At 62.4% G+C, this 15,765-nt stretch overlaps 3 protein-coding genes across 6 annotated transcripts; all 3 read right to left on the minus strand.

Moving 5' to 3' along the window:
• Positions 1–793: 793 nt before the first annotated feature.
• On the minus strand, positions 794–6,892 carry LOC128851462 (maestro heat-like repeat-containing protein family member 2B). Its single transcript, XM_054060505.1, has 12 exons — positions 6,713–6,892; positions 5,684–5,838; positions 5,187–5,334; positions 4,886–5,073; positions 4,659–4,796; positions 4,026–4,140; positions 3,460–3,597; positions 3,036–3,212; positions 2,307–2,903; positions 1,784–1,886; positions 1,439–1,495; positions 794–1,146 (listed from the first exon to the last, which is right to left on the minus strand). Exons 1-12 carry the CDS (start codon positions 6,890–6,892, stop codon positions 995–997), a joined length of 2,148 nt encoding a protein of 715 aa, XP_053916480.1. The 3' UTR covers positions 794–994.
• Positions 6,893–8,369: 1,477 nt separating this feature from the next.
• Positions 8,370–10,560, minus strand: LOC128851463 (uncharacterized). Of its 4 annotated transcripts, none has more exons than XM_054060510.1 (4): positions 10,136–10,560; positions 9,695–9,796; positions 8,829–9,276; positions 8,370–8,536 (listed from the first exon to the last, which is right to left on the minus strand). In XM_054060510.1, the coding sequence occupies exons 1-4, from the start codon at positions 10,526–10,528 to the stop codon at positions 8,385–8,387; spliced, it is 1,095 nt and encodes a 364-aa protein (XP_053916485.1). In that variant the 5' UTR covers positions 10,529–10,560; the 3' UTR covers positions 8,370–8,384. The 4 variants fall into 4 exon arrangements, with proteins under 4 accessions (XP_053916485.1, XP_053916484.1, XP_053916483.1 ...); XM_054060509.1 differs by having other exon boundaries at positions 8,829–8,885; positions 9,174–9,276; positions 9,695–10,560; XM_054060508.1 differs by having other exon boundaries at positions 9,695–10,560.
• Positions 10,561–11,956: 1,396 nt separating this feature from the next.
• LOC128851292 (uncharacterized) lies at positions 11,957–14,864 on the minus strand. Its single transcript, XM_054059196.1, has 5 exons — positions 14,102–14,864; positions 13,073–13,227; positions 12,576–12,723; positions 12,275–12,462; positions 11,957–12,185 (listed from the first exon to the last, which is right to left on the minus strand). Exons 1-5 carry the CDS (start codon positions 14,279–14,281, stop codon positions 12,044–12,046), a joined length of 813 nt encoding a protein of 270 aa, XP_053915171.1. The 5' UTR covers positions 14,282–14,864; the 3' UTR covers positions 11,957–12,043.
• Positions 14,865–15,765: the final 901 nt, after the last annotated feature.

Genomic DNA, 15,765 nt, shown 5'->3' on the forward strand with positions numbered 1-15,765 from the left:
TGCCTCTGCTCCCCGCCGTGGGCTCTGCGCGCAGCAGGAAAACCGCATTGCAAGGGACAGGTCTGAAAAGAACACACCACTGCTTTCCTGACGGCGCTGGGAACACCAGCAAAGATTCTAAGGGTGTTCCTGACAGCAAGGCGCTATCGGTGGCACAGCCCAGAAGCCACCAGGACATACACTAACATGGACAAGCCAACCCCAACAGCGACACGAGTGGTTGCTCGCCAACCATTTTCTGCAGCATCAAGAACTCCCTGACTCAACAGCCTCGCAGCGTCGCGCTCCCTCTGCCTCTTTGAGGGTTCAGTGCCCTGCAGCAGCATCAAAGGCATCACCGACGCCACGGAGCCCTGGCTGGCCTGCATTTCTGCCTCAAACCTCAGACAGACAAAATGGCTTCAGAGAGTTACGCAACGGGTCTACGGACTGGTCATTTTCACATCCGTGGATTTTGGAGTCCAGGCTGATGCTACACCGACCATTTTAAAGCCTTTGGGAGCCAAACCAATCGCAGAGTTGTTAAGGTTGGACCCTATGATCATCCAGTTCAACCATCAACACAATGCAACTCTGGAAGTCATCTGGAGGACACAGTGAGAAGAAACAGGGATTGCTCGAGGACAGTTTTCTTACGGGTCTGCTCTCGGTGCAGTCCTTGGAAAAGAGCAAGGGGTCAGCTCTGGGAATGCTACTATTGTGTTTTCTTTTTCTTTTCCTCATCCCTCATTCCAGTTTGCTTAAGTGATGGCAGAGCAGAAGGAAGTGACCCATTTTTTAAAGCCAAGTCCTCCCTCGCTTTAACGGCTGTTGAGCAAGCTGTTGCGTTTTGAAGGCTGTTGCCGGTACAGCCCCTGAGGTGAAAGAGCAACGGTGCGGGACTGGGACGGGTGAGAGATGAAGAATCCAGACTGTTTATTGACGGAAGGCAAAGCGGAAGGATGGAGCTGTGCTGGGGGGCAGGGAGAGGCCACGAGACACCAGGGAGAGAAGTTCATCTCCTCCACATCCTCTCGAGCCACCCTCGTAGCACCTGCAGCCTGTATCGAAAGGTACGATTGCTTTCTTCACTTCTCAGGACAAACAGGGTATCAGCTGCTAAGTCTGAGACGGATTGGCTGATGTCGTTTGTCATGCATTCGAGGCCTGCAAGAGAGAAGGAGAGAGTCAAGATCAGAACACGGCTCTGCAGGGCCCCCAGAAAACCCTCCTGCCAGGGCCACCCACCCCAGCTCTTCTAGGGGCCGGAACGCAGCAAGAGCCAAAGGGATGACGTGGATGCTGCTGGCCACGCGCACCCCAAGCGCCCCTGAAATCTCTCTGCCCACACCGGCCCTCGTCTGCACAGGGAGCAGAGCCCTCCCAGACGGGACAGGGATTGCAGCTCCCTGCCCAGCTTCCTTCCTCCTCCCCACCAGGCCCTGCTCCCCTCACCTACCCTGGTAGATGGTCTGCTGCTCTTCCGGCTGTCCCCTCACGCTCCGACCAAGGTGCCCTAGGAACACAGAGCCCATCCCAAATGCCGTCGCCCCCAGCAGCACAGCTGCCCCACACCAGCCCAGCTCCACACCCTCCTGCCCTCGGCACGGCTCAGCCCACGTTCCCGCCTCGTGCCGCCCACGGGCGAGGGAGAGAGCGGGTGGCAGGGAGCCCTGCGGGCCCCGCATTGTCACGGGCTCGGGGCTCCGCAGACACAGGGCCCGTTCCTGGTGCCGGTGCTGCCGCCGCGGCGGGGGCCAAGCTGCAGCGGGGCAGGGAGGGACCCCCGGGGCTTGTGGCTCACCAAAAAACACGACGGCCGCCTCTCGCAGGGACTCCTGGGGGCTCTGCAGGTACGGCAGGGCCTGGTACAGGTAATCTTCTCTTCTGCTCCTGTCCTCTGCCAGCTGGAGAGAGCGCAAGCGGACATGGGGAAAGATCAGCACAGCTTCCCCGCCTTGGCCGCGCCGCCCCTGTCCCCAGGACTGGCCTCTCCCGCCAGGACACCCACCGCTCCCAGCCAGCAGCCAGCCAGTGCTTTGCAGGGAGCGCAGGGCTGGTGCTCCCCGGGGAGCTGCGCAGCCACCCTGCTGCCAAAGCCCCGCAGAGCCAGGCTTCCATCGGCACCCCTGGGCTCGTCGAGGGACAGGAGCCCGGAGAAGGGCCCGCAGGGCTGCACGGCCGGGGGAAGGGGGGCTGCGCGGGGTGCAGCCCGGGGGCGATGGGCTGCGGCAGTGGGCATCGGGCACAGCTGACAGCCCCACACACCGGGCACCGGGGCAGGGCCTTGTCCTGCCTGCCTCTGCCAGCGCGGGGGCCATCCTTACCAGGCACTTGCCCAACTTGTAGATCTGCCCGCTCTTCAGCTTCTTCCTCAGCTTCCTCAGCTTCAGCAGCTCGGTGGCTTGAAGCAGGGTTTCCCGGGAGGCCTGCAGAGCAGCAGAGACTGGGAGATGGCACCGCTGCCCAGGGCACAGGACCCGCATCCCCTCCCCTGGGCAAGGCTGAGGGTCCTTCTTGGGCCCTGCTGGGAAGGGGCAGCAGCTGGGGAACGCGTCTGCCGGCGGCTTCGCTGCCCGGGCAGAGCACTGGGGCAACCTCCATCTCGGGCAGCCGGTGCTGCCGGGCGGCAGGAGAGAGGGCTCCCAGAGCTGCTGCTCGGGAGCCGAGGCCAGGAGGAACCTGGAACCCTGCGCTTCATGAGGCACCGGGGCAGGAGGCAGCCCAGCAACCTCCCACGGGAACCCCAGCAGCGCCAAAATCCTCACCTCTGCCACAGGCTGGTTCTCATCATAGACGTGGAAGAGCAGCGGCAGCAGGTTCCGGCGCACCTGTCTCTTTGTTGCCTTCCTGTCCACTGCCACTAAAAGCTCCATCACGTCCCGGAAGAGTTTGAAGGAGAGAACTTTGATGGAGGCGGACTCCTGTTGGCAAGGAAGAGGGCAAGAGCTCAGCACCGGCTGCCTCAGGCCCGCCCGGGCACGGGCTGAAAAGCTACAGGGCGCAAAGTTTCCTGGCAGCATCCAGTGCTCGTGCTGGGGGGCACAAAGCCTTACGTTGTCAAAGAGCGGCTGCAGCTTCTCAGACAGCTGCACGACGACAGGGCCAGCAATTGCCACGTCCCTCTGCTCCAGCATCTTGCCAAGCACAGAGAGGGTCATCTCGACCACCTCCGTATCTGCGTCGTCCAGGACCTCCAGGAGTTTCGGCAGCAAGAACCCCATTCTTTCAGCCTGTGTGGAACACAACGTCGTGTGGGGAAGCCAGAAAACGCTGCACTGCACTGCCAAAAGCACTCGGGCGCTTTGAGACCACGCTGCTGGCAAAGGCCTTCCCCAAAGGACTCGGGCAGGGGCACGGAGAGGCAGGAGAGCTGGGAGCCGCTCCCACAGCTCCCAAAGCCCAGCCAAGTCCAAGCTAGCGAGGAACTCAGCCCCACTCCTCCAGCACGGCCTCAGCCGCCGCCCCCCGCTCACCCACCATCTCAGGTCTTTGGCTCAGGGTGAAGAGCCCTTGCAGCACCAGGCGACGCATCTCAATGCGCGGGCTGAGCACGAACATCGGGAAGAGCTTCAGGGCACGCTCGTGCAATTCCACCACGTCAGGGCAGGCCAGGAGCTGAAAGACACACACAGCAGTGACAGGGGAGCCTGGCCAGCAGGACCCCAGCACCGCACGCAGGGCTGGCTCCAGCCAGCAGCACAGGATGCGGGCACCGTCCCAGGCAGCCGAGCCCGAAGGCAGCAGCGCCTGCAGAGACCCCTGCGCTCCCTGCCCCGCGCCACAGGGCACACGGCACAGGGCAGTCGCCTGCTCCGCTCGGCCGCCTCTCATTGCTTGGCCTTGCAAAAAAACCACTGTCACAAGGGGGCAGGAAACACGGGTGGGGACAAGAGTCACCCCAGCAGCCAGGGGCCAAGGGCACCCAGCGCAGCCTAAGCCCTGGCCCAGCTCCACCAACTGGGCTCCCCCCACGGCCGCCGCTGGAGAAGGGCACAGGGCTTCACGGGACAGCCCAGCGTGGCCGCGCTCGCCATCAGGCTCACCTTGACAAAGAACGCCATGGCAGGGACCTGCAGGCACGGCTCGTCCAGGTTCAGCACATCCAAAAGCTGGAGCGCCACGCAGTGACAGAAATAATCCTTCACCATGCACATCTCTCTGGCAGGGGGAAGAAGGCACCGTCAGTCCGGAGCAGGGTGGGCAGCCTCTCCCGGGACACACTCACGGAGGACTGGGCTTTCCCCACCACCCCTGCCCAGGAGAAAGGCAATGCCCAACACCAGCAGGCTCTTTTGCGGCTGGAGACTGGAAAAACATCCGCCCTGCCCCAACGCCCGCCCTTCCCAGGAGACCCCTGCCCTGCTCACGGGACACACAATTCCCCCAGGCTCTGTCCCTGCCCTCAGTGCATCCTGCCCTGCCCTGGCACGCTGCCCTCGCTGGGGCTGCCGGCAGACTGACCCGGCTCTGTGCCGTCACCCCACACCTCGCAGGAGCAGCCCAGGGCACTTTGGGAGGCCGATGATCCTGGGCACCCGCCTCTCCCAGGCCTTTCCAGTGCACTGGGCCACCCCTTGCTAGACAGATCCCTCTCACCCAACACCAAAGGGATTGCGTGGCGTGCCCTGTCTGCAGGGGAGAAATGGCAGCGGCAGCTTGGAGAAGGGGGCTCTCACCTGGCCAGCAGACCCATCGCGTAGGGGTGACTCTTTGCGTGCAGCAGAGTGTCCCAGCCATGCTTGTGCTCCACTCTAAACACCACATCCTCATAGCCCAAACAGCAGAGCAGCGCTTTCACCGTCTGCACCATGAATCTGTGGGCAGAGCAAAGCCCAGGTCACACCAGCAGCCCCGGCCCCAGCTCCAGGACTGTGGGAGGGACCGCAGAGCTGCGATGGAGCACCTGCTAGGGCTGGTGGGAAGGCTGACTTGCTCGACGTATTTCCTCCAGCACGCATCGACCTCCTCTGCCTCCTCCTTTATGGTGCAGTACACTTGAAAGAGCAGAGCCAGGAAGAGGGGCGGAAAATGCTGATTCAACACCTTTGGGACCTGGCGCTCACAGAGGATCTCCCTCAGTGCCCTGGTTGCCTGCAGGAAACACGCAGAGAAAGCACTCAGCGCGGTGCCGTGGCGGGGAAGGATGGAGAACCTCCCGCAGAGGCCACCCTGACACGGGGCAAAGCTCTGCTCCAGAAACTCACAGCCAGAACGACGACCTCCGTCTCGTCCCCGTCGGAGGTGGATGTGCTGTGCAGCGGCCAATCCTCCAGCACACCCAGCAGCTCCCACAGCACTCGCTCGGCACAGCTGCGCTCAGACACCAGCGCCCTCCACATGGTCACAGCAGCCCTGCAGGCACAGAGCTCTGCGTCAGCGGGGTCTGGGTCACGGCAGCGAGCCTTGGGCAACCCCGCGTCCTGCGCTGGCTGCCAGCCCTGCCCCTGCCCACTGCCCCTCGCCGGCAGCACCCAGCGGGCCGGTCCCTGCGGGCAGCGGGCGTTCCAGCAACGGTGCCTTGAGGGGCAGCGAGGGAGCGTGGCAGCGGGCCCTGGGGCTGACGGGACAGGGCTGTGAAACACAGGGGCCAGACGGGCACCAAATTCACTCTCAACCTTGCAGCCCACGTCGGACGGGCTCCACAGGCTCAAGGGCTCAAAAGGCTGCTGAGCCTGCGGCCCTCAGGGAAGGCGCCCCGTACCTGTCACACGACGGGGCACAGCGCAGGAGGGTCACCACCACATCATGCTGCTTCCAGCGCACCAGCTCCAGAAGCCTCTCGTCCAGCCCGTTCTTGGCAGGCGCATCCACGTTCCGCTGCAGCCAGCTGTACATTTCCCTCACCAGCACAGGCACCTGCGCGAGACACAGCCCAGAGCTGCAGCGCTGCCACAGCGAGCCCTGCGCCCACCTTCCCTCCCCACCGCACTGTGCTGCCCAACACGGCTATCGGCTGCCACGGGGACCCCGCTTCACGGAGCACACGATTCCTGCGGGGTTGAGCCCAGCCCACAGGCCAACGGAAGCGCAGGTGTGAACCCTCATAACCTCCCCCAGCAGAGCCGCATGCTCCTCCGTAACATCGGAGCTGCCGGAATCCGCCGGGTCCTCATCGACCCTGGCGTCACCGTGCTCAGTGCGTGAGAGGGGTTCCTCAACCGTTTGCAGGAGAAGGAAGGGCAGCAAGGAGAGGGATGTCACCCACCTCAGCAGGCTGCCAGGCTCGGGCAGACCCAGTACCTTCCTCCTCCTCTCCCCTTCCCAGCACCGGGGATACACTGGCCACACTGCAGAGCGTCTCTGCCATCCTGCTGACGCCTGGCCTTGAGGCCTTCTGCTCCAGGGATGGCAGATCCTTGTAAAAGCACCGCGGATGTGGATCCGTAGGGATCAAAGTGACTGTGCAGGGGACCCACACAGCCCCACTCCGTCCCCGTCGTCTCCTCCGGGCACTCTGAGGTGCCTCTGTTGCCACCGCTCCTCTTATAACCAAAGGGCCCTGTGACACGCTCACACCTGCCACCCAATCACAGCCCCCGATTCACAATGGGTCCCCAAGGGCCAACAGCCAATCAGAGTCTCCCTATCATTCGGGGGTCCCCAAGCGCTCTGTCACATACCGGCACCTGACACCAAATCACACTGTGCGCACCACGGTGGGTCCCCAAAGCCCCTACAACCTGGAACCCCACGTCTTTTGCTCCAGCCTTCCTTCCCTGGGCGCTCCCACCTGCACCAACTGGCCGCTGCAGACCACACGTGCCTCCTCGCTGGAGCGCCGCGCTTTTGGGAGGTGGCAGCGCAATGGCCGGGATGTGGCTCTTTCTCCCAGGCTTGGCTGAGGGAACATTTCTCTCCTCAGCGTCACTCTCTGTCCGCAGCCATGAGCATTTTGGGACTGAAGCAGCATCTCCTACCACCTTCAACTCTGCTTCCTGTCCATCTCAGCCACCACTTCCAAGGCAATTCCCTCTTTCACCACTTGCAGTCTTTTCCTAGGCATGGAATGATCTTCTCCGGCGCATCTGAAGGTGCAGCTCACGGCCCACATGGTCCTGTGCTTCAGACTAGCGACCAAAGGACGGCTGGGAACACACGGACGTTTCAGCTAGCGCTGGGCAGTGCTTGCACAGCATCGAGGACCAGGGAGAGTCTCCCAGAGGAGTCACTGCTCACGGACCCGCCAGGCTGCTGACTGCTTGCCCATCGCTCCGTTCCTTCTGCGCTTATTAAACTGTCTTTATCTCAGCCCGGAAACTTGTAGGCGTTCTTTCCTTGCTTTTGCCCTTCCCATTTTCTCCCCCACCCCACTGCGGAGGGAGGGAGGGAGGGAGCAAGGACTGGCTGGGGGCTTAGCTGCTACCCGGAGCGCTCAACCTGCCACGCTCGCCTTCGCTGCAATCCCTCCCCAACTGTGGGACACTGCCTCTGCTCCCCGCGTGGCTGCGCGCAGCAGGAAAACCGCATTGCAAGGGACAGGTCTGAAAAGAACACACCACTGCTTTCCTGACGGCGCTGAGAACACCAGCAAAGATTCTAAGGGTGTTCCTGACAGCAAGGCGCTATCGTGTGGCACAGCCAGAAGCCACCAGGACATACACTAACATGGACAAGCCAACCCCAACAGCGACACGAGTGGTGCTCGCCAACCATTTTCTGCAGCATCAAGAACTCCCTGACTCAACAGCCTCGCAGCGTCGCGCTCCCTCTGCCTCTTGAGGGTTCAGTGCCTGCAGCAGCATCAAAGGCATCACCGACGCCACGGAGCCCTGGCTGGCCTGCATTTCTGCCTCAAACCTCAGACAGACAAAAGGCTTCAGAGAGTTACGCAACGGCTAAGGACTGGTCCTTTCACATCCGTGGATTTCGGAGTCCAGGCTGATGCTACACCGACCATTTTAAAGCCTTTGGGAGCCAAACCAATCGTAGAGTTGTTAAGGTTGGACCCTATGATCATCCAGTTCAACCATCAACACAATGCAACTCTGGAAGTCATCTGGAGGACACAGTGAGAAACAGGGATTGCTCGAGGACAGTTTTCTTACGGGTCTGCTCTCGGTGCAGTCCTTGGAAAAGAGCAAGGGGTCAGCTCTGGGAATGCTACTATTGTGTTTTCTTTTTCTTTTCCTCATCCCTCATTCCAGTTTGCTTAAGTGATGGCAGAGCAGAAGGAAGTGACCCATTTTTAAAGCCAAGTCCTCCCTCGCTTTAACGGCTGTTGAGCAAGCTGTTGCGTTTTGAAGGCTGTTGCCGGTACAGCCCCTGAGGTGAAAGAGCAACGGTGCGGGACTGGGACGGGTGAGAGATGAAGAATCCAGACTGTTTATTGACGGAAGGCAAAGCGGAAGGATGGAGCTGTGCTGGGGGGCAGGGAGAGGCCACGAGACACCAGGGAGAGAAGTTCATCTCCTCCACATCCTCTCGAGCCACCCTCGTAGCACCTGCAGCCTGTATCGAAAGGTACGATTGCTTTCTTCACTTCTCAGGACAAACAGGGTATCAGCTGCTAAGTCTGAGACGGATTGGCTGATGTCGTTTGTCATGCATTCGAGGCCTGCAAGAGAGAAGGAGAGAGTCAAGATCAGAACACGGCTCTGCAGGGCCCCCAGAAAACCCTCCTGCCAGGGCCACCCACCCCAGCTCTTCTAGGGGCCGGAACGCAGCAAGAGCCAAAGGGATGACGTGGATGCTGCTGGCCACGCGCACCCCAAGCGCCCCTGAAATCTCTCTGCCCACACCGGCCCTCGTCTGCACAGGGAGCAGAGCCCTCCCAGACGGGACAGGGATTGCAGCTCCCTGCCCAGCTTCCTTCCTCCTCCCCACCAGGCCCTGCTCCCCTCACCTACCCTGGTAGATGGTCTGCTGCTCTTCCGGCTGTCCCCTCACGCTCCGACCAAGGTGCCCTAGGAACACAGAGCCCATCCCAAATGCCGTCGCCCCCAGCAGCACAGCTGCCCCACACCAGCCCAGCTCCACGCCCTCCTGCCCTCGGCACGGCTCAGCCCACGTTCCCGCCTCGTGCCGCCCACGGGCGAGGGAGAGAGCGGGTGGCAGGGAGCCCTGCGGGCCCCGCATCGTCACGGGCTCGGGGCTCCGCAGACACAGGGCCCGTTCCTGGTGCCGGTGCTGCCGCCGCGGCGGGGGCCAAGCTGCAGCGGGGCAGGGAGGGACCCCCGGGGCTTGTGGCTCACCAAAAAACACGACGGCCGCCTCTCGCAGGGACTCCTGGGGGCTCTGCAGGTACGGCAGGGCCTGGTACAGGTAATCTTCTCTTCTGCTCCTGTCCTCTGCCAGCTGGAGAGAGCGCAAGCGGACATGGGGAAAGATCAGCACAGCTTCCCCGCCTTGGCCGCGCCGCCCCTGTCCCCAGGACTGGCCTCTCCCGCCAGGACACCCACCGCTCCCAGCCAGCAGCCAGCCAGTGCTTTGCAGGGAGCGCAGGGCTGGTGCTCCCCGGGGAGCTGCGCAGCCACCCTGCTGCCAAAGCCCCGCAGAGCCAGGCTTCCATCGGCACCCCTGGGCTCGGCGAGGGACAGGAGCCCGGAGAAGGGCCCGCAGGGCTGCACGGCCGGGGGAAGGGGGGCTGCGCGGGGTGCAGCCCGGGGGCGATGGGCTGCGGCAGTGGGCACGGGCACAGCTGACAGCCCCACACACCGGGCACCGGGGCAGGGCCTTGTCCTGCCTGCCTCTGCCAGCGCGGGGCCATCCTTACCAGGCACTTGCCCAACTTGTAGATCTGCCCGCTCTTCAGCTTCTTCCTCAGCTTCCTCAGCTTCAGCAGCTCGGTGGCTTGAAGCAGGGTTTCCCGGGAGGCCTGCAGAGCAGCAGAGACTGGGAGATGGCACCGCTGCCCAGGGCACAGGACCCGCATCCCCTCCCCTGGGCAAGGCTGAGGGTCCTTCTTGGGCCCTGCTGGGAAGGGGCAGCAGCTGGGGAACGCGTCTGCCGGCGGCTTCGCTGCCCGGGCAGAGCACTGGGGCAACCTCCATCTCGGGCAGCCGGTGCTGCCGGGCGGCAGGAGAGAGGGCTCCCAGAGCTGCTGCTCGGGAGCCGAGGCCAGGAGGAACCTGGAACCCTGCGCTTCATGAGGCACCGGGGCAGGAGGCAGCCCAGCAACCTCCCACGGGAACCCCAGCAGCGCCAAAATCCTCACCTCTGCCACAGGCTGGTTCTCATCATAGACGTGGAAGAGCAGCGGCAGCAGGTTCCGGCGCACCTGTCTCTTTGTTGCCTTCCTGTCCACTGCCACTAAAAGCTCCATCACGTCCCGGAAGAGTTTGAAGGAGAGAACTTTGATGGAGGCGGACTCCTGTTGGCAAGGAAGAGGGCAAGAGCTCAGCACCGGCTGCCTCAGGCCCGCCCGGGCACGGGCTGAAAAGCTACAGGGCGCAAAGTTTCCTGGCAGCATCCAGTGCTCGTGCTGGGGGGCACAAAGCCTTACGTTGTCAAAGAGCGGCTGCAGCTTCTCAGACAGCTGCACGACGACAGGGCCAGCAATTGCCACGTCCCTCTGCTCCAGCATCTTGCCAAGCACAGAGAGGGTCATCTCGACCACCTCCGTATCTGCGTCGTCCAGGACCTCCAGGAATTTCGGCAGCAAGAACCCCATTCTTTCAGCCTGTGTGGAACACAACGTCGTGTGGGGAAGCCAGAAAACGCTGCACTGCACTGCCAAAAGCACTCGGGCGCTTTGAGACCACGCTGCTGGCAAAGGCCTTCCCCAAAGGACTCGGGCAGGGGCACGGAGAGGCAGGAGAGCTGGGAGCCGCTCCCACAGCTCCCAAAGCCCAGCCAAGTCCAAGCTAGCGAGGAACTCAGCCCCACTCCTCCAGCACGGCCTCAGCCGCCGCCCCCCGCTCACCCACCATCTCAGGTCTTTGGCTCAGGGTGAAGAGCCCTTGCAGCACCAGGCGACGCATCTCAATGCACGGGCTGAGCACGAACATCGGGAAGAGCTTCAGGGCACGCTCGTGCAATTCCACCACGTCAGGGCAGGCCAGGAGCTGAAAGACACACACAGCAGTGACAGGGGAGCCTGGCCAGCAGGACCCCAGCACCGCACGCAGGGCTGGCTCCAGCCAGCAGCACAGGATGCGGGCACCGTCCCAGGCAGCCGAGCCCGAAGGCAGCAGCGCCTGCAGAGACCCCTGCGCTCCCTGCCCCGCGCCACAGGGCACACGGCACAGGGCAGTCGCCTGCTCCGCTCGGCCGCCTCTCATTGCTTGGCCTTGCAAAAAAACCACTGTCACAAGGGGGCAGGAAACACGGGTGGGGACAAGAGTCACCCCAGCAGCCAGGGGCCAAGGGCACCCAGCGCAGCCTAAGCCCTGGCCCAGCTCCACCAACTGGGCTCCCCCCACGGCCGCCGCTGGAGGAAGGGCACAGGGCTTCACGGGACAGCCCAGCGTGGCCGCGCTCGCCATCAGGCTCACCTTGACAAAGAACGCCATGGCAGGGACCTGCAGGCACGGCCCGTCCAGGTTCAGCACATCCAAAAGCTGGAGCGCCACGCAGTGACAGAAATAATCCTTCACCATGCACATCTCTCTGGCAGGGGGAAGAAGGCACCGTCAGTCCGGAGCAGGGTGGGCAGCCTCTCCCGGGACACACTCACGGAGGACTGGGCTTTCCCCACCACCCCTGCCCAGGAGAAAGGCAATGCCCAACACCAGCAGGCTCTTTTGCGGCTGGAGACTGGAAAAACATCCGCCCTGCCCCAACGCCCGCCCTTCCCAGGAGACCCCTGCCCTGCTCACGGGACACACAATTCCCCCAGGCTCTGTCCCTGCCCTCAGTGCATCCTGCCCTGCCCTGGCACGCTGCCCTCGCTGGGGCTGCCGGCAGACTGACCCGGCTCTGTGCCGTCACCCCACACCTCGCAGGAGCAGCCCAGGGCACTTTGGGAGGCCGATGATCCTGGGCACCCACCTCTCCCAGGCCTTTCCAGTGCACTGGGCCACCCCTTGCTAGACAGATCCCTCTCATCCAACACCAAAGGGATTGCGTGGCGTGCCCTGTCTGCAGGGGAGAAATGGCAGCGGCAGCTTGGAGAAGGGGGCTCTCACCTGGCCAGCAGACCCATCGCGTAGGGGTGGCTCTTGGCGTGCAGCAGAGTGTCCCAGCCATGCTTGTGCTCCACTCTAAACACCACATCCTCATAGCCCAAACAGCAGAGCAGCGCTTTCACCGTCTGCACCATGAATCTGTGGGCAGAGCAAAGCCCAGGTCACACCAGCAGCCCCGGCCCCAGCTCCAGGACTGTGGGAGGGACCGCAGAGCTGCGATGGAGCACCTGCTAGGGCTGGTGGGAAGGCTGACTTGCTCGACGTATTTCCTCCAGCACGCATCGACCTCCTCTGCCTCCTCCTTTATGGTGCAGTACACTTGAAAGAGCAGAGCCAGGAAGAGGGGCGGAAAATGCTGATTCAACACCTTTGGGACCTGGCGCTCACAGAGGATCTCCCTCAGTGCCCTGGTTGCCTGCAGGAAACACGCAGAGAAAGCACTCAGCGCGGTGCCGTGGCGGGGAAGGATGGAGAACCTCCCGCAGAGGCCACCCTGACACGGGGCAAAGCTCTGCTCCAGAAACTCACAGCCAGAACGACGACCTCCGTCTCGTCCCCGTCGGAGGTGGATGTGCTGTGCAGCGGCCAATCCTCCAGCACACCCAGCAGCTCCCACAGCACTCGCTCGGCACAGCTGCGCTCAGACACCAGCGCCCTCCACATGGTCACAGCAGCCCTGCAGGCACAGAGCTCTGCGTCAGCGGGGTCTGGGTCACGGCAGCGAGCCTTGGGCAACCCCGCGTCCTGCGCTGGCTGCCAGCCCTGCCCCTGCCCACTGCCCCTCGCCGGCAGCACCCAGCGGGCCGGTCCCTGCGGGCAGCGGGCGTTCCAGCAACGGTGCCTTGAGGGGCAGCGAGGGAGCGTGGCAGCGGGCCCTGGGGCTGACGGGACAGGGCTGTGAAACACAGGGGCCAGACGGGCACCAAATTCACTCTCAACCTTGCAGCCCACGTCGGACGGGCTCCACAGGCTCAAGGGCTCAAAAGGCTGCTGAGCCTGCGGCCCTCAGGGAAGGCGCCCCGTACCTGTCACACGACGGGGCACAGCGCAGGAGGGTCACCACCACATCATGCTGCTTCCAGCGCACCAGCTCCAGAAGCCTCTCGTCCAGCCCGTTCTTGGCAGGCGCATCCACGTTCCGCTGCAGCCAGCTGTACATTTCCCTCACCAGCACAGGCACCTGCGCGAGACACAGCCCAGAGCTGCAGCGCTGCCACAGCGAGCCCTGCGCCCACCTTCCCTCCCCACCGCACTGTGCTGCCCAACACGGCTATCGGCTGCCACGGGGACCCCGCTTCACGGAGCACACGATTCCTGCGGGGTTGAGCCCAGCCCACAGGCCAACGGAAGCGCAGGTGTGAACCCTCATAACCTCCCCCAGCAGAGCCGCATGCTCCTCCGTAACATCGGAGCTGCCGGAATCCGCCGGGTCCTCATCGACCCTGGCGTCACCGTGCTCAGTGCGTGAGAGGGGTTCCTCAACCGTTTGCAGGAGAAGGAAGGGCAGCAAGGAGAGGGATGTCACCCACCTCAGCAGGCTGCCAGGCTCGGGCAGACCCAGTACCTTCCTCCTCCTCTCCCCTTCCCAGCACCGGGGATACACTGGCCACACTGCAGAGCGTCTCTGCCATCCTGCTGACGCCTGGCCTTGAGGCCTTCTGCTCCAGGGATGGCAGATCCTTGTAAAAGCACCGCGGATGTGGATCCGTAGGGATCAAAGTGACTGTGCAGGGGACCCACACAGCCCCACTCCGTCCCCGTCGTCTCCTCCGGGCACTCTGAGGTGCCTCTGTTGCCACCGCTCCTCTTATAACCAAAGGGCCCTGTGACACGCTCACACCTGCCACCCAATCACAGCCCCCGATTCACAATGGGTCCCCAAGGGCCAACAGCCAATCAGAGTCTCCCTATCATTCGGGGGTCCCCAAGCGCTCTGTCACATACCGGCACCTGACACCAAATCACACTGTGCGCACCACGGTGGGTCCCCAAAGCCCCTACAACCTGGAACCCCACGTCTTTTGCTCCAGCCTTCCTTCCCTGGGCGCTCCCACCTGCACCAACTGGCCGCTGCAGACCACACGTGCCTCCTCGCTGGAGCGCCGCGCTTTTGGGAGGTGGCAGCGCAATGGCCGGGATGTGGCTCTTTCTCCCAGGCTTGGCTGAGGGAACATTTCTCTCCTCAGCGTCACTCTCTGTCCGCAGCCATGAGCATTTTGGGACTGAAGCAGCATCTCCTACCACCTTCAACTCTGCTTCCTGTCCATCTCAGCCACCACTTCCAAGGCAATTCCCTCTTTCACCACTTGCAGTCTTTTCCTAGGCATGGAATGATCTTCTCCGGCGCATCTGAAGGTGCAGCTCACGGCCCACATGGTCCTGTGCTTCAGACTAGCGACCAAAGGACGGCTGGGAACACACGGACGTTTCAGCTAGCGCTGGGCAGTGCTTGCACAGCATCGAGGACCAGGGAGAGTCTCCCAGAGGAGTCACTGCTCACGGACCCGCCAGGCTGCTGACTGCTTGCCCATCGCTCCGTTCCTTCTGCGCTTATTAAACTGTCTTTATCTCAGCCCGGAAACTTGTAGGCGTTCTTTCGTTGCTTTTGCCCTTCCCATTTTCTCCCCCACCCCACTGCGGAGGGAGGGAGGGAGGGAGCAAGGACTGGCTGGGGGCTTAGCTGCTACCCGGAGCGCTCAACCTGCCACGCTCGCCTTCGCTGCAATCCCTCCCCAACTGTGGGACACTGCCTCTGCTCCCCGCGTGGCTGCGCGCAGCAGGAAAACCGCATTGCAAGGGACAGGTCTGAAAAGAACACACCACTGCTTTTCCTGACGGCGCTGAGAACACCAGCAAAGATTCTAAGGGTGTTCCTGACAGCAAGGCGCTATCGTGTGGCACAGCCAGAAGCCACCAGGACATACACTAACATGGACAAGCCAACCCCAACAGCGACACGAGTGGTGCTCGCCAACCATTTTCTGCAGCATCAAGAACTCCCTGACTCAACAGCCTCGCAGCGTCGCGCTCCCTCTGCCTCTTGAGGGTTCAGTGCCTGCAGCAGCATCAAAGGCATCACCGACGCCACGGAGCCCTGGCTGGCCTGCATTTCTGCCTCAAACCTCGGACAGACAAAAGGCTTCAGAGAGTTACGCAACGGCTAAGGACTGGTCCTTTCACATCCGTGGATTTCGGAGTCCAGGCTGATGCTACACCGACCATTTTAAAGCCTTTGGGAGCCAAACCAATCGTAGAGTTGTTAAGGTTGGACCCTATGATCATCCAGTTCAACCATCAACACAATGCAACTCTGGAAGTCATCTGGAGGACACAGTGAGAAACAGGGATTGCTCGAGGACAGTTTTCTTACGGGTCTGCTCTCGGTGCAGTCCTTGGAAAAGAGCAAGGGGTCAGCTCTGGGAATGCTACTATTGTGTTTTCTTTTTCTTTTCCTCATCCCTCATTCCAGTTTGCTTAAGTGACGGCAGAGCAGAAGGAAGTGACCCATTTTTAAAGCCAAGTCCTCCCTCGCTTTAACGGCTGTTGAGCAAGCTGTTGCGTTTTGAAGGCTGTTGCCGGTACAGCCCCTGAGGTGAAAGAGCAACGGTGCGGGACTGGGACGGGTGAGAGATGAAGAATCCAGACTGTTTATTGACGGAAGGCAAAGCGGAAGGATGGAGCTGTGCTGGGGGGCAGGGAGAGGCCACGAGACACCAGG

Source organism: Cuculus canorus, chromosome 2 (assembly GCF_017976375.1).
Source record: "Cuculus canorus isolate bCucCan1 chromosome 2, bCucCan1.pri, whole genome shotgun sequence".
NCBI classification, from domain to species: Eukaryota; Metazoa; Chordata; class Aves; order Cuculiformes; family Cuculidae; genus Cuculus; species Cuculus canorus.

Excerpts from the sequence above, each read along its gene's own strand:
- LOC128851292 (XM_054059196.1), bottom strand. The coding sequence starts at position 14,281 with ATGCTGCTTCAGTCCCAAAATGCTCATGGCTGCGGACAGAGAGTGACG. Across the intron at positions 13,228-14,101 it reads GCAGCGGCCAGTTGGTGCAG|GTGCCTGTGCTGGTGAGGGA; the intron begins GTGGGAGCGCCC and ends TGTCTCGCGCAG. Across the intron at positions 12,463-12,575 it reads CGGAGGTCGTCGTTCTGGCT|GCAACCAGGGCACTGAGGGA; the intron begins GTGAGTTTCTGG and ends TGTTTCCTGCAG.
- LOC128851463 (XM_054060507.1), bottom strand. The coding sequence starts at position 10,528 with ATGACCCTCTCTGTGCTTGGCAAGATGCTGGAGCAGAGGGACGTGGCA. Across the intron at positions 8,886-9,173 it reads GGCGGCCGTCGTGTTTTTTG|GGCACCTTGGTCGGAGCGTG; the intron begins GTGAGCCACAAG and ends CTGTGTTCCTAG. Across the intron at positions 8,537-8,828 it reads GCAGCAGACCATCTACCAGG|GCCTCGAATGCATGACAAAC; the intron begins GTAGGTGAGGGG and ends TCTCTCTTGCAG.
- LOC128851462 (XM_054060505.1), bottom strand. The coding sequence starts at position 6,892 with ATGCTGCTTCAGTCCCAAAATGCTCATGGCTGCGGACAGAGAGTGACG. Across the intron at positions 1,887-2,306 it reads ACAAGTTGGGCAAGTGCCTG|CTGGCAGAGGACAGGAGCAG; the intron begins GTAAGGATGGCC and ends CGCTCTCTCCAG. Across the intron at positions 1,147-1,438 it reads GCAGCAGACCATCTACCAGG|GCCTCGAATGCATGACAAAC; the intron begins GTAGGTGAGGGG and ends TCTCTCTTGCAG.